Source organism: Podarcis cretensis, assembly GCF_951804945.1.
Source record: "Podarcis cretensis genome assembly, chromosome: 18".
In the NCBI taxonomy this organism is placed as follows: domain Eukaryota; kingdom Metazoa; phylum Chordata; class Lepidosauria; order Squamata; family Lacertidae; genus Podarcis; species Podarcis cretensis.
Genome location: NC_137188.1, coordinates 5,017,660 through 5,032,109, shown reverse-complemented (window position 1 = coordinate 5,032,109; position 14,450 = coordinate 5,017,660). Strand labels below are relative to the sequence as shown.

At 45.1% G+C, this 14,450-nt stretch overlaps 1 protein-coding gene across 2 annotated transcripts in view; it reads right to left on the bottom strand.

Moving 5' to 3' along the window:
* KDM4B (lysine demethylase 4B) overlaps positions 1 to 14,450 on the bottom strand; it is a 199,615-nt gene that overhangs the window by 35,305 nt on the left and 149,860 nt on the right. For both annotated transcript variants that reach the window (XM_079960477.1, XM_079960478.1), the window contains exons 12-13: positions 12,294 to 12,414; positions 6,579 to 6,757 (exon numbers count right to left, since the gene is read on the bottom strand). In XM_079960477.1, coding sequence (XP_079816603.1) covers positions 6,579 to 6,757; positions 12,294 to 12,414 — 300 coding nt within the window. The remainder of the gene's footprint in view (positions 1 to 6,578; positions 6,758 to 12,293; positions 12,415 to 14,450) is intronic.

Genomic DNA, 14,450 nt, shown 5'->3' with positions numbered 1-14,450 from the left:
TAGCAGAATTGTAAGTTTGGCATTCCAAGTCCTCCCTTAGATCTATGTTTATACACCATGTTGGAACTAATATGCATTCGTTTACCCAGCATTTTCCATTTTCAAATTACACACAGAAACCTTTTCTGTCCAGCGTAGACACACTAAGCATGTTGCAGTTCAACATGCAACATTCTCTCTCAATTGATTGTTTAGCTTGTAATTTAAGCTTCCTGAACTTGCACTAGATACCTTTATGGGAATATTGCAATCCATAAATCGGTTAATATTGTTAATGCCTCCAAAGAAATTATTATCATAACTCACGTGCAAAGAACACCCAAATCAGTTAACCGTCTATTTGATTTTGTGCCATAACTGTTTACAGTTAGATTCTTCTCTTGCAAAAGACAACACTTTTTCTTTGCTCCCCTTATTTTGGCTTGCTTGCTTAAATGCAGGAGATTTTCCCGAATTCACGGCTTCAAAAAATCTGGAGATTTGTCCCTCTTTGTTGCACTTGAAGCAAACCATTTTTCTGGTTGTAGCCTTGGCTCTCCTTTGGGACACAGAGTTGAGTCACTGCGTCTTACACTGCTGGCTGAAGAGTTTGCTCTTTTCTCCACATATTCCTCTTTCAGGTGCCAATCACATTTCCTAGCGTTAAGTTTGGCTTATAACCCATGAGAGTTGCAATTGTTTGAAATTTAGGTCCTGGTGTCCCCAGGAAATAGCAAACCTTCTGTTCCTCATCCATTTTGTATTGTGAAATTTCTAGCTTTTCAATAATTGATAGGAACACTGTCATGTGACTGTTGGTCCTTCTTGGTTTCAAGCTTTAAATTAAATAAATATCTCACCCAGGCACGGCGTGTATGCTTGCTTGCTAATCAAATGCTTTTTGCAAATTTTCAATCATCTGAGCTGATATGTCACCTCTCTCTGTGTGAACCATTTGGGCACCTGAAATACCATCCAGAATGATAGACACTGCCAATTTATTCTGCTGCCCCCACTCCTCTGAGGCTCTATCCTCAATGGATTTCTCTTTCTCAATACATTCTAAAATACCTTTCATATCATATTTGGCTTCTAATCATTTTTTACACTGGATGAAATTGCTTTGTGCAAGCTTAGGTAATTTGAAGCTTTCTTCAACAACAGAATTCCTGCTATCCATTTCATTTTAGAAAAATGAAAAAAGAACACCCCCCCAATAAAAATTTGAAAAACTGCCATAAATAAAACATTCTCAAAATCTCCAAAAGGAAAGTAAAATTATCTAAGCCTGTTTCCTAAAAATCCGAAACGAAAACCAAAAAGCCAAAATCCTTAAAAGGAAAATAAGTACCGTATTTTTTGCTCTGTAAGACTCACTTTTCCCCTCCTAAAAAGTAAGGGGAAATGTGTGTGCGTCTTATGGAGCGAATGCAGGCTGCGCAACTATCCCAGAAGCCAGAACAGCAAGAGGGATTGCTGTTTTTGCTGCGCAGTGATCCCTCCTGCTGTTCTGGCTTCTGGGATTCAGAATATTTTTTTTCTTGTTTTCCTCCTCCAAAAACTAGGTGCGTCTTGTGGTCTGGTGCGTCTTATAGAGCAAAAAATACGGTATATTTTTATCTTGCTGTTCTGCATTGGAAGAGCAGGTCGAGAAAGTAAGGGTGTGTTACTCCTCTCACAACAGAAACAAAAGCACCATGTGGCAACTAGGAAATAAAACACAAAAAAATGTTTTTTTCTGGTTAAAAATCACTTTTGAAAACCCAAAACTCTGCAAAATACACTTACAACTACAATCCTTAACTCTGTCATTTACCAACTAGCATAGATATGTATTGTTATACTTATCTGGCAGTTTCCAGGTTGGATGGCTGCAATGCACTGTCCTGCACAGTACAAAATTCAGCTGCTAGAGTATTAACTGGGACCAGTCAATAGACATGCATCTTGTCTGTGTTGAGAGACCTCTGCTGGCTCCTGATCATTTTAGGAGCCCAATTCAAAGTGCCTTCAACCAGCCTTCCCCTGCATGATGATCTCCAGATGCTGTAGGACTCCCAACCCCCATAAGCATGGCTAATGGTCAGTGATGATGGGATCGGTAGTCAAACGACATGTCTGTGGCACCAGGCTGGGAAACGCTACACAACTTGGGACCTGTTTATCTAACGAGGTGTTTGCTTCCGCATCAAGCCAACAAGCACTGTAGTAATCTTTGGAGGCACCAAGCAGAGTTCTTTTCATTTTCCATTGCTTTTATTTCCCGATGAGTTATAGCTACTGGTTTTATTCAACTTATTTACCCATTGACATTTATTGGATATTTATGATTTTTATTGTAAGCTGGTCTGTCAGTCACTGAACTGAAGGGTGCCACAGAAAGCCAATAAATAAAATGCAAGTGTTGTCTTCCTAGATCACACTGATAGTCCATCTATTCTAGCTCCTGTTGCCAGCAGTGGCCAACCTGAGGTCTCAAGAGAGCTCACAAGAGGAACATAAAAACACTTTGTTTGCACCCTGCATTTGGTCCCTTGAAGTGTCCAGAGGTTAGAATCATAGAATCATAGAATCATAGAGTTGGAAGAGACCACAAGGGCCATCGAGTCCAACCCCCTGCCAAGCAGGAAACACCATCAGAGCACTCCTGACATATGGTTGTCAAGCCTCTGCTTAAAGACCTCCAAAGAAGGAGACTCCATCACACTCCTTGGCAGCAAATTCCACTGTCAAACAGCTCTTACTGTCAGGAAGTTCTTCCTAATGTTTAGGTGGAATCTTCTTTCTTGTAGTTTGGATCCATTGCTCTGTGTCCGCTTCTCTGGAGCAGCAGAAAACAACCTTTCTCCCTCCTCTATGTGACATCATTTTATATATTTGAACATGGCTATCATATCACCCCTTAACTTCCTCTTCTCCAGGCTAAACATGCCCAGTTCCCTTAGCCGTTCCTCATAAGGCATCGTTTCCAGGCCTTTGACCATTTTGGTTGCCCTCCTCTGGACACGTTCCATTTTGTCAGTGTCCTTCCTGAACTGTGGTGCCCAGAACTGGATACAGTACTCCAGGTGAGGTCTGACCAGAGCAGAATACAGTGGCACTATTACTTCCCTTGATCTAGATGCTATACTCCTATTGATGCAGCCCAGAATTGCATTGGCTTTTTTAGCTGCCGCGTCACACTGTTGGCTCATGTCAAGTTTGTGGTCAACCAAGACTCCTAGATCCTTTTCACATGTACGGCTCTCAAGCCAGGTGTCACCCATCTTGTATTTGTGCCTCTCATTTTTTTTGCCCAAGTGCAATACTTTATATTTCTCCCTGTTAAAATTCATCTTGTTTGTTTTGGCCCAGTTCTCTAATCTGTCAAGGTCGTTTTTTAAGTTTTGAAAGTTGTCTGCAAGGCCAGTGAGGAATCTGTTTGACCTTATGCTCTTGGCTGAGTTTGACATCCAGCAAATATCCGGGTAATTGAAGTCCCCCATTACTACTATCTCCCTTCCTTTTGCATGCTTGGCCATCTGTTCCAGGAAGGTATCATCTATGTCCTCCATTTGGCTTGGGGATCTATAGTAAACTCCCACAATGAGGTCCCTGTTATTCTTCTCTCCCTTAATTTTGACCCAAATGCTCTCACTTTGGCTTTGAGGTTCTAAATCTTGGATCTCTTCACAGGTATACACATCCCTGACATATAACGCCACTCCTCCTCCTTTCTTGTCTGGTCTGTTTCTCTGAAATAGATTGTATCCCTCCATTATTACATTCCAGTCGTGGGACTTATCCCACCAGGTTTCAGTGATGTCTATTATGTCATATTTGGTTTGCTGTACCAAGAGCTCAAGCTCATCTTGTTTATTTCCCATGCTTTGCGCATTAGTGTACAGACATTGAAGTCCATTAATCATTCTCCCGTGTCTCTTATTTAAGGATTTTTTCCTCCCACCACTAGGTCTGCGTGCTGTTTGCTCCATTTGGTCTATGACATTTGGATGATCATCTTCATCAATTGATAGACTCCTACCTTCAGGAGCACTGTCTCCCTCCCCCACATTAGTCAGTTTAAAGCCCTCCTGATGAGGTTTCTGAGATTTTTGGCAAAAACATTCCTCCCAACCATTGTGAGGTGCAGCCCATCGCTTGCCAGAAGTCCATCTTCAAGAAACTGCAGTCCGTGATCTAAGAATCCAAACCGTTCCTGTTTACACCATTTGCGAAGCCAGCTGTTCACTTCCACTATTTTTCCCTCTCTCCCTGGGCCATGTCGTTCAACTGGGAGGACAGATGAGATGACAATTTGTGCATTTAATTGCTTCAATTTCCTGCCCAGAGCCTCGTAGTCTCTTTTGATCTTCTGGAGGCTATTGCTTGCAGTGTCATTGGTTCCCACATGAACCAAGAAGAAGGGCTATTTGTCAGTGGGTTTTATGATTCCTTGTAGTCGTTCAGTTACATCTTGGATCTTAGCCCTGGGGAGACAGCACACTTCCTGAGACCCACAGATCACTGCTTCTGTTCCCCTCAGTAGGGAATCCCCTTTTGGCCGGGCTGGGCTGGGGGTGGATGTTGACCCTCATGATTGAGGAGATTTATTACAGTAGATACGCCTTTCCTCCTTGAAGCTTGCCTCCTGCAACCCATTTCCCTGCAATGTGTTATGATGTGGGAAGTGGGGGTGGGGTGGGAGGAGGAGCACTGGGTGCAGCTAGGACTTCCTCTTGGTTCCCATAGTTCCCACTTCAGGTGAAATGAACTTCCCAGAATACTATATGATGCAGTGGGATTCCTTGGCAGGTTATCACTGGGAAACCAATTTTACATTAACCTGAAGGTAATCAGTTTAAGGCCACTGATAATCTGGAGGTCAAGCACAGATGGCTATTGCTGCATGCCTCCCTTTTTGGTTTCCCCTGGATAACTGGTTGGTTGTTGTGGAAGACAGAGCACTGGGCTAGGCTGGTCTTTTGGCTTCATCCAGCTCAGCAAATGTTACAGCTATTCCACCTCCAGAGCAAAGAGTTCTGTACAGTATTTTGGCTGGCCCATGTCCTACGTGGTCTGATTCCTAATGTACTTTTGAAACGAAAGGCAGTGATGATTAGATGCGGTGCATTTAGTAAGTGCTTAACACTTGGCTGTTGCCAAGAAAAAAAATAGCACACCCACCCCGCCCCCGCAAACAGAACTTCCCAAATCTTGAAATGCCAGCAACCGCTTCTGTTAATCAATGAAGGTTGGACTGTGCCCAGAAAACATACACAAATATTATATGTTATTTACCCTGACGATAGGGAGATTAAACCCAACATGATGGAGAAGAGAGTGTTACATTCCATCCTTCCAGTTCCTGCTCTACAAAGTGAGGCATGAGCCCCAGATGATCACTAAATTGCATCCTTCAATTCAGTTACCTGCCAATTAAAAAAACCAAGTTCTTCCACATCCTGCCATGGTTTAAAGATCAGTAGCTCTTAAATATTTTACTACCGATTGCCACCTGAAGGGCCAAGGAAATAGTGGTACTATAAATAGCTCCTCCTCTGAACAGCTGGAAGTCAGATACCTGTATGTAGGACTGACCCATAATATGGCCATCTTTAAACAACTCCCTCTAAGGTGCAGTCTGTATGTGCAGCAGAAAAAGGCACTAGAGCACTGAGGGGGTAGACAGAACAATTTCTGATTACAGGTGCATACTTTAAAAAAAACACTTTTCAAACTTGCAGAAAGAAAAACTGGCAAAGCGGGAGGAAGGCTGGGCTAGAACCTGACTGGTTGCCTGATATGCTAGTTTAGAATTTGCAGTGAAATTTCACACAAAGTAAATGGTATAACACGCCTACAATACAAAGTGGAGCAGGCCATCTCAATCTGACACATGTCAAGAGCCAAGGCTGACACTGTAGATCCATACGTTTGGGGGTGCTGCTGCTTTGGCTTTAACGAGGGAGGTATCAGCAGGCTTGGGAGACCCCAAAGCCTGCCGAAGTACAACAAAGATTTAGGGGGAAAGGAACCCTATATGGGTAGAGAACTCCCCTGAAAGCGGCCACAGAATGCTCATAGGCTGTTGCTGGGGCAGGGTGGGGTTATGTGAACCCTGAAGGGGGAAATGGCTGGGAAGGGTAATGGAACTGAGTATCCTGGGAAAGGCAGACTGGAACAGGCTAATCAGAAATCAGATGACCAAGTGCCTATTAGTTTGGAAGCAAACTGAAGTCACCCACAAATGATATTGAGGATATTATCATCATCATCACCATCACCACCACCACCACCAGTTGAACTGGAGGTGAGTAATAATAAATCAAGCATACACCCATCTGCATAACTGCTGGCATGCAATGTGACCAAGAAGAAAGCTGCCATCTCAAACGTTGATATCAATAGATGAGACACCTACATACTTACTGTTCTTCACCCAAAGCTAGAAAGATGAAGCATGCCAGAATTATGGTTCTTCCACAGGGGACTTAAGAGCTTTCTAAAACCCTTACACACCTTTCTAAAGGATTACAGGTATTTAAAGAAATTGCTTGCTGATTGAGGGGACCTTGGGGTATTGTGTGCTTGCTCCTCTACTGAAGCTGCAGAATTACCTGATTATAGGGATAAAAGAGGGTGCAGATGGCGCAGTATGGCTCAGTCGATGCTGCAGCAGCATTGAATCGCCTCTCCGCAGCAAAGTTGGGTGCTTTGTTTTTCCACAGCAGGGAAAGCAAGGACTTCAAGGGCTCAGGGTCACCAGCATCCTCCTCACCAGAGAATGGGAGGGTTTCTAAAGAACAAGATGAGGGGAGAGAGAGAGAGAGAGAGAGAGAGAGAGAGAGAGAGAGATATCAGGGTTAGGTAGAGAGGCAGGAACAATGACTAGCGATGGCCCACTTTTTAAGACCAATCCACTCAGCCATAAAGGAGACACGATAGCAAGTCATCCAAAAGCCAATCAATTAATGAAATAAACACACACACATCTTTTGTAAACATGTACCTACCAAATAACTGAACACTCAGTCTAAATGAACTTTTGTTTATCAAAAATATAAGCTTAGACTTCTGGACCTACTCAACCTTAATGGCTGGTTAAAATAATTGTAAAAAAAGAAAATATAAAGTGAAAAGCAACCACAGTACTGCTATAGAGAAATCAGCTGGGGTTAGCTAGCCTTGGAGCAGTCCAACTCCAAACCATCCTAAAATGTCGTGGAGGAGGCAGTAACTTTTCAGTGCATCAGAAGAAGTCCTTATCTCCTCTTTGCCAGCTGCCTCAGGATCCATGTGTGGAAGCCATTACTGGCTACAAGCTACCTCTAGAATCCAAAACCACATGTCTCTGAATACCAGTTGCCAGACAATAAGGGGGAGAAAGAGGGCCACTGACTTCAAGTTCTGCTTAGGAAACAGGATGCTGGACTAGACAGACCTTTGGTTGAATTCTGCAGGGCTATTCTAAAGTACTACTACTACTACCAATAATGATGATGATGATAATAACTACTACTACTACTACTACTACTACTACTACTACTTTATTAATATGCTTCCCATCTGATTGGGTTGCCTCCAACAAAATATTAAAACACAAAAACATTTAAAAACCTCCCTGTGCAGGGTTGCCTTCAGGTATCTTCTAAAAGTCAAACAGATGCCTATTTCCTGGCATCTGATGGGAGAGTGTCCCACAGGGCAGGTGCCACTACCAAGAAGGCCCTCTGCCTGGTTCCCTGTAACCTCACTTCTCACAAGGAGGGAATTGCCAGAAGGCCGTCGGAGCTGGAACTCAGTTTCCAGGCTGCTGGAGACACTCCTTCAGGTATACAGGTATAACATGCACTTGGTTAAAAAGTGAAGGAAGCAACTGGCACACTATCTGTCTGGATTGTTCGGCACAGAGTGTTGTTCCCCCAAACACTTCCATGCAGGCCTCTCATTTCCCAGCTTCCCTCCCCATGCACAGTGGTCTTGTCTATATCGGTAAGAGATGCTCAGTTCAGAAGTGCTGCCAATTCCTTGACGGGGAGCAGGAAAAGTCACAGTTTCATCTGGCCAGGCTTGACAGCTCTGTGACTCAAGCCCCTGAGAAGTACCAGTGCTTCATGACAAGACTACCCTTCAGGTGGGAGGCGAAGCCTCCTGGCTAAGATCTGGCAAGCCAATGGGTAGAGAGGTGAAGCTATCACCAGAAACAGAAATGATACAAAGGATAAAAAAACTGCTGCCAGCTGTCACCTGCAAACCTCTCCCCTAGACGACTGTGGAGGTGCTGTGATGCAATCAATGTTCACTCCATTCTAATTGTTCAGGGGAGAGCTGTCAGCGAATAAAATGTCGATATCTTGCACAGATTCTGTGAAGGAATGGAAAAGCTAGTTTTCTGGCTGTTAATCTATATTGTAATGCAACCAGGGATGTTGTGGTGGCAAAGTCAACGAAGCCTGATTGGCAGAGCTGTCTTCATGTCGGAGATAGGCAGGAGGGCTGCAGCCTGCCAGAGGTTCAGCTGCTTAGGATTTAAAGAGAGCTAGGGCAATTCAAACAGCCCAGGAGAAGGATAGGCCTAAGAGAAGTGGGAATAAAATACAAGGAAGCTGTAAGGGGCTTGCAATAAGAACGAGGGAATAAAGAAAAATCCAGAGGGACGCATCTGAGAGAAGGAAAAGGGGTAAGAAGAGAAAGGAAGTGTGCACATGTAGTAACTTAAAGTGATTAACCAAAGTATCTCTTCTGTGTCTCGTGATGAAAACAGACCATTGGGCTTAATGTGATAAGTTCCTTTTTTACAATGTATGGAAGGTATGCTCAAATGTGCTGGTCCTACTCTCTTGCAATAGAAAAAGCAATGCAATTCTGCTTTGTAACTTGCAATCCTGTGCAGAAGAGACTTCCCAGTTTCAGGACCTAGCACATCATCAAACAGTGAATACTTTCAGATATGCTAACTTTTCCTTAGCAGCAAAAATAACAGGTAAGAGGAAACAGAAAAAAGAGGTATGGAGTATCTCCAGGCCCAAATAGCACTGGCTGAGAGTCAAATACCACCACCCTACTCTCCCCAGCAGAGAGAACCAATTCTTTGGGGTGCACAGCATACGTGCCACCCACTGCAAAACTTCTCATGGCAAATCCAGTGTTCCACTTTTCTACAGTGAATGAGGATCTCCTTGAACTAGATGTTCATAGCTGCAGCCATCCCAGGGTGCAACTTCTGCAGAAAAGGCAACATCTAAGCATGGATTGTCCCCAAACCAGAACTAGTTTAGGAGCTGTGCCTGTGGGGAAGGGAGAGGGGAGAAAGGAAGTATTCCTCTCTTTGCTTGACAGTCCTGGTGACAGAGTAGGGCCCAAACTCTACCTAAAAGAGGAGATGGGGTTTCCTGCCTTTCCCTGGACTGTGCCTCAGGGAAACAAGGCATCTGCAGCTGGTCCTGCATCAGGACCTAGATCATGACCTCCACCAGCAGAATGTGGCATGTAGGCCTTGTGTCATCCTAATGGGGTGGAAGAACTCCCAGTGGAGTAATGCTACCCTCCTTTGCAACCTTGAGCACACCACAATACCCACGCACCTGCCTGCCTGCAATGACCACCCAGCAGTGCCTCGGCCTCATCATCATGTAAGTGCAGGTAGGTGCCCAAAGCTCTGAGGAGACCACCACACACCTTTAGGAGCACTTGACTTCCTGGGTTCCATTTTCCGTGCAGCTGCCCCACCCACATCGGCCCATGCCCCTTTCAGAGGAATCTATCAGTAATGTATGACTACCCTCCCCTGCCTGGACCAGAAGCATTACAGCTGCACTGCTCACCTGTTTAAACTGCACCTGCAACTTAAATGTGTGCATTTCTTCTGCCCAAACTCCCCTAAGGAGAAATGATGAGGGAAGAGAATAGAAACAGGCAAACGGAAAAGTTTTGCAGAACTCCATCAACACCCTGTCCCTTGGCACGAGACTGGAGGAATCTCTCCCACGCACTGTGGCAGTTACAAATCTGATTAGCACAGCCTTGCAGATTCAAGCACTTGAGGATAATCGTCTTCACTGTGGGGGGGGGGGGCGACAACATTTTGTTTCGAAGAAGACTTGAACCATCAGTCTGGACATAGGATAACAATGGCACAGCATTGCCCATTTCTGTTGTCATAGGGAAGGGGGACCTCTGGCTCCTGAGCACTTTCCACAGTCCACGCCAGGTGTGTGTCCATGTATGCACAACTGTGTGTCTGATCATGTGCTAAGAGGCATTTGTGCTTCACCCTGCCTGCTACTGGAATGTGCCACATGCCAGTGTCAGGAGCTACAAAGTTGTTCCTTTCTGACGCCCAAATTCTAAAAAGGAAGCCACTGGCCTGTATTGACAGATAAAACTCCTGAAATGCTATGGCACCTGGAGGATTAACAGATTCCTTATGGCATGTCAGGTTTTGAAAGATACAGATGACTTGGTTGGATATAAAGATTTACTATTGCTAATTAAATTGGTTAGTCAATTTTTCTTGTCCAAGGCAACCCAAAGCAACTTACGAGCAATCAACCAAACAAACAAACTAGAAACAAATCCACAGATACATTAAAATCAATGGGGTATGGGAAATTAATAAATCTCACCCACTCTAAAAGGTCACAGGTAGTTAAGAGGCAAAAATATAGAGGAATTACAGTGGTGCCCCACAAGACGAACGCCTCGCAAGACGGAAAACCCGCTAGACGAAAGGGTTTTCCGTTTTGGAGGCGCTTCGCAAAACGAATTTCCCTATGGGCTTGCTTCGCAAGACGAAATGTCTTGCGAGTTCCTGCGGGTTCCCACCCCCTTTCCCCCCCTTTCCCCTCCTTTTCCTAAGCCGCTAAACCGCTAATAGCGCTAATCCGCTAAGCTGTCAATGGGCTTGCTTCGCAAGACGAAAAAACCGCTATACGAAGAGCCTCACGGAACGGATTAATTTCGTCTTGCGAGGCACCACTGTATAGAGGAACATTTCTGCCTGGCAACTAAATACATACAATATGGTGGTTACCAGGTGAGCCTCCCTGTGGAAAGCATTCCACAAACAGGAAGCCACCACTGAAAAGGCCCATTCTTGTGCTACCACCCTCCAAACATTTGGTGGGGGGGGGTACAGGATTGTAGGGTCCATCTTGGTGCATATGGGGAAGAGGCGGTCCTTGAGGTATTGTTTCCTCAGTCAGCAAGCAGCCAACCAGACAGGTGAGGGAAAAATTGAGAGAGTCAGAATGGGGTAGTGGTTAAGAGTACTAGACTAGGACCTGGAAGTCAAGGGTTCAAATCCCCACTGGGCCATGAAGCTCACTGGGTGTGAGCTTGGGCCAGTCACAACTCTCAGCCTAACCTACCTCACAGGGTTGTTGTGGGGAAGAGGAGAAGTATATAAATCACCTTGGAGAAAAAGATGGGATAGAAATTGTAGGGATGATTGTGGAGGGGGTCCGGAGAGAGCACACCTCCCCACCAGCAGGCAGCCACAGTCTGCCTGCACGCGTGACCTTGGGGTGTGGGGCACACCCCCCCCCCCAGACAAGCCACAGCTGTCTGAACACTGTTCCCTCTGTCTAACCTTTTGCGGTCTCAGCAGCCTGCGGTGTCCTGTCTGTAACCTTTGTCCCTGAGACCTTTTGTCTCCTTTGTCATGCACTGTGCAAGGGGAAAATGACGCGGTGGAAACAGGTGCCAAAATAACTTTGTACCACCCCATGATCTCGGGACCGGAAGATGTGTAAAGGTCACAGCCCAAAATGTATCTGCCTGGTTTGCATATTTGTTTCAATAGAAGGAGGCTCCACAAGGCTGGCCGGCAACTTGCTTGCAGCCCACCTGTGCGCAGCTCACCTGCTTTATCAACTCCTGCCTCATGTCCTTCACTTCAGAAATGAATGAATGAATGAATGAATGAATGAAAATATCATTCTGGTGGCCTTAAAGAGATGTACAGATGAACACTTAATAAAGAGCAACCAATATGTCCTTCCTCACTCAACAGGTCTGTATGCCACAAGGTCTCAAGTTCAATCCCGGGCACCTGCAGTTAAAAGGTTGCAGGTTAAGTGAAAGACCTTTGGGCTGCTGCCATATCCTGAAAGTTTGGATACCCAGGTGGGGATCCACTGGCTGACAGTAACAATACTATAACTATCTGTAGAGATCGAGAGGCAGGTGAAGACAGACACACACACACACACACACACACACACACACACACACACCCCTACCTCCACCTACCTGGGAATATTTCCACCAGGAAAGATGGGGAGGGTTGGACAGCATAGCTGGAAGGTCCTTGGAAGAATCTGTATACTTACCCTCATCACTTGAAGCTTCCTGTTTCACCACAGAAAGTGGGGAGCGTGTGGGTGGCTTGCCCAGTGGGTGGCGGCGACTTTTCTTAATCTCCATCTTCAGTTTAGAGAAAGTAGAAGTTGTCTGGCGGGGGGAACAATGACAAAACAATACAACCGTATTATTTCAATATATGTCAGCTAACTCAGGATGATGGAAGCAAGGCGCATGTTACAGTGAAAAGCTTCAAGGCAGGTCATCGCTACCCTTTGCCCTGTGGTGATACCAGGTCAGTAAAGTCCTGCGAGTTGGGGGGGGGAGCATAGTCAGAGCTGTGCGTCCCCTTATGCTACTAAAGCCCAAATTCCACAACAGAGCAATGTAAACTCTGAAAGTGAATGCAGTGTTTAGCAATTTTGCTTAACCCAGCCTGCTTCTGCCATGAATGAGGATTATGGAACTACAGAAGTCACTGAAAGGACTCTTCTGCATTGTACATACGCTTTCAAGCCTTTCTCCATCACCACAAGGGCTAGAAACCTCAATCAAATCAAAGCAGAAGCCCTCAAGACCCTGAATTCTACAGCAAATCCCTCCCCTTGCACAGGATTGCAAGAGCATGTAACACATGTACCTTTGAGAAGGGTTACGGTTATTTTCTATATGGATACTCCAGCGTGAAAGTTCTGAAGACCTTTTTAATGACATTAGAGACAGCATTTGGGCAATGAAAACAGCTAATGGGGGGGGGGTTTGAAAATTTTTCTAAGAGGCTTTTAAAAGCAGGATTGAATAAGTATGTGACAGAGGCACTCTATTCAAAGAGCTACTAAAGAGAGGGCTTTCTCAATAGTGACACTCCACTTGTGAAATAGGCTCGTCTGGCAGAAGTCTTGTAGTCTTTTCATCCCCAGATGAAAATCTTTCTATTAAAACCAGGTTTTTAGAACACTTGTGCTTTTTATAATCTGGGTGTTTCGGTTTAACAAGTCACATTTTATTGCAAAGATTTTTTTTTAAATGGGCAATATCATCAAATTAAACCATACTCAGTTATGACTAACACAAGATATCGCCCATTTTGTGTTGATTTTAAGACAGTATTTTATTTTAACTTTCGCCAACCTTCTAGAGACAGGGAAGGGATTGCACACAGGCAAGGGTCGCATCCATGCCATAGATCTGAAGCACTCTTGTGCCACTTTAACAGTCATAGCTTCATTGGTCCACCAAACTAAGTGTTGTCTATAAGCTGACTGGTAGCAGCTCCCTGGGGTTTCAGATGGAAGTCCCATTCCTATCTGGAGATGCTGGGGACAAAATCTGAGACCTTAGTCTGCCAGATCTGAGCTATGGTGCTTTCTCCCAAGATAAAGTATGAGTCCAGTCATCCTGCTTCTAAAAAAAAAGAAAAAGAAAAAAAAGAGGGTCGATTTAAAAAGGAACTCAGATCAAGGCAGATCGAGGGGGGCAGCCCTAGATCAAGGCAGACCGGGGGGCAGCCTTGCTCAGTACTGACAGTGATAACTCAGGGTTCCTTACAGGGGTCTTTCCCAGATTTACAGTGGTGCCTCGCAAGACGAAATTAATTCGTTCCGCGAGTCTCTTCGTCTTGCGGTTTTTTCGTCTTGCGAAGCACCCCTATTAGCAGCTTAGCGGATTAGCGCTATTAGCGGTTTAGCAGTTTAGCGGCTAAGTGGCTATTAGCGGCTTAGAAAAAGGGGGGAAGGGGGGAAAATCGCAAGACTCGCAAGACGTTTTCGTCTTGTGAAGCAAGCCCATAGGGAAATTCTTCTTGCGAAGCACCTCGAAGAACGGAAAACCCTTTCGTCTAGCGAGTTTTTCGTCTTGCGAGGCATTCGTCTTGCGGGGCACCACTGTACCAGGTGATGCCAGCAATTGGGTCTGAGGACTTTGGCATACAAAGCAGTTGTTCTACACTGGGCAGCCACAGCCCTCCCTCTAATGTATGGTCCAGATGGTGAACACTTCACTCTGCTGGTTGACAAGGAGGTCTGCTAATGTTGCAAGATACACATTCAGACTCTTGGCCTGCATTCTGGAGAACATGGTGATTCATGGGCATCCAGGAGCTGGCCATCTCCACTCCCGTGATAGCGTAGCCTGCGTCTGCTCAGGAAGGCTGGATTAAACGATGCACAGAGCTGGGAGAACCATAA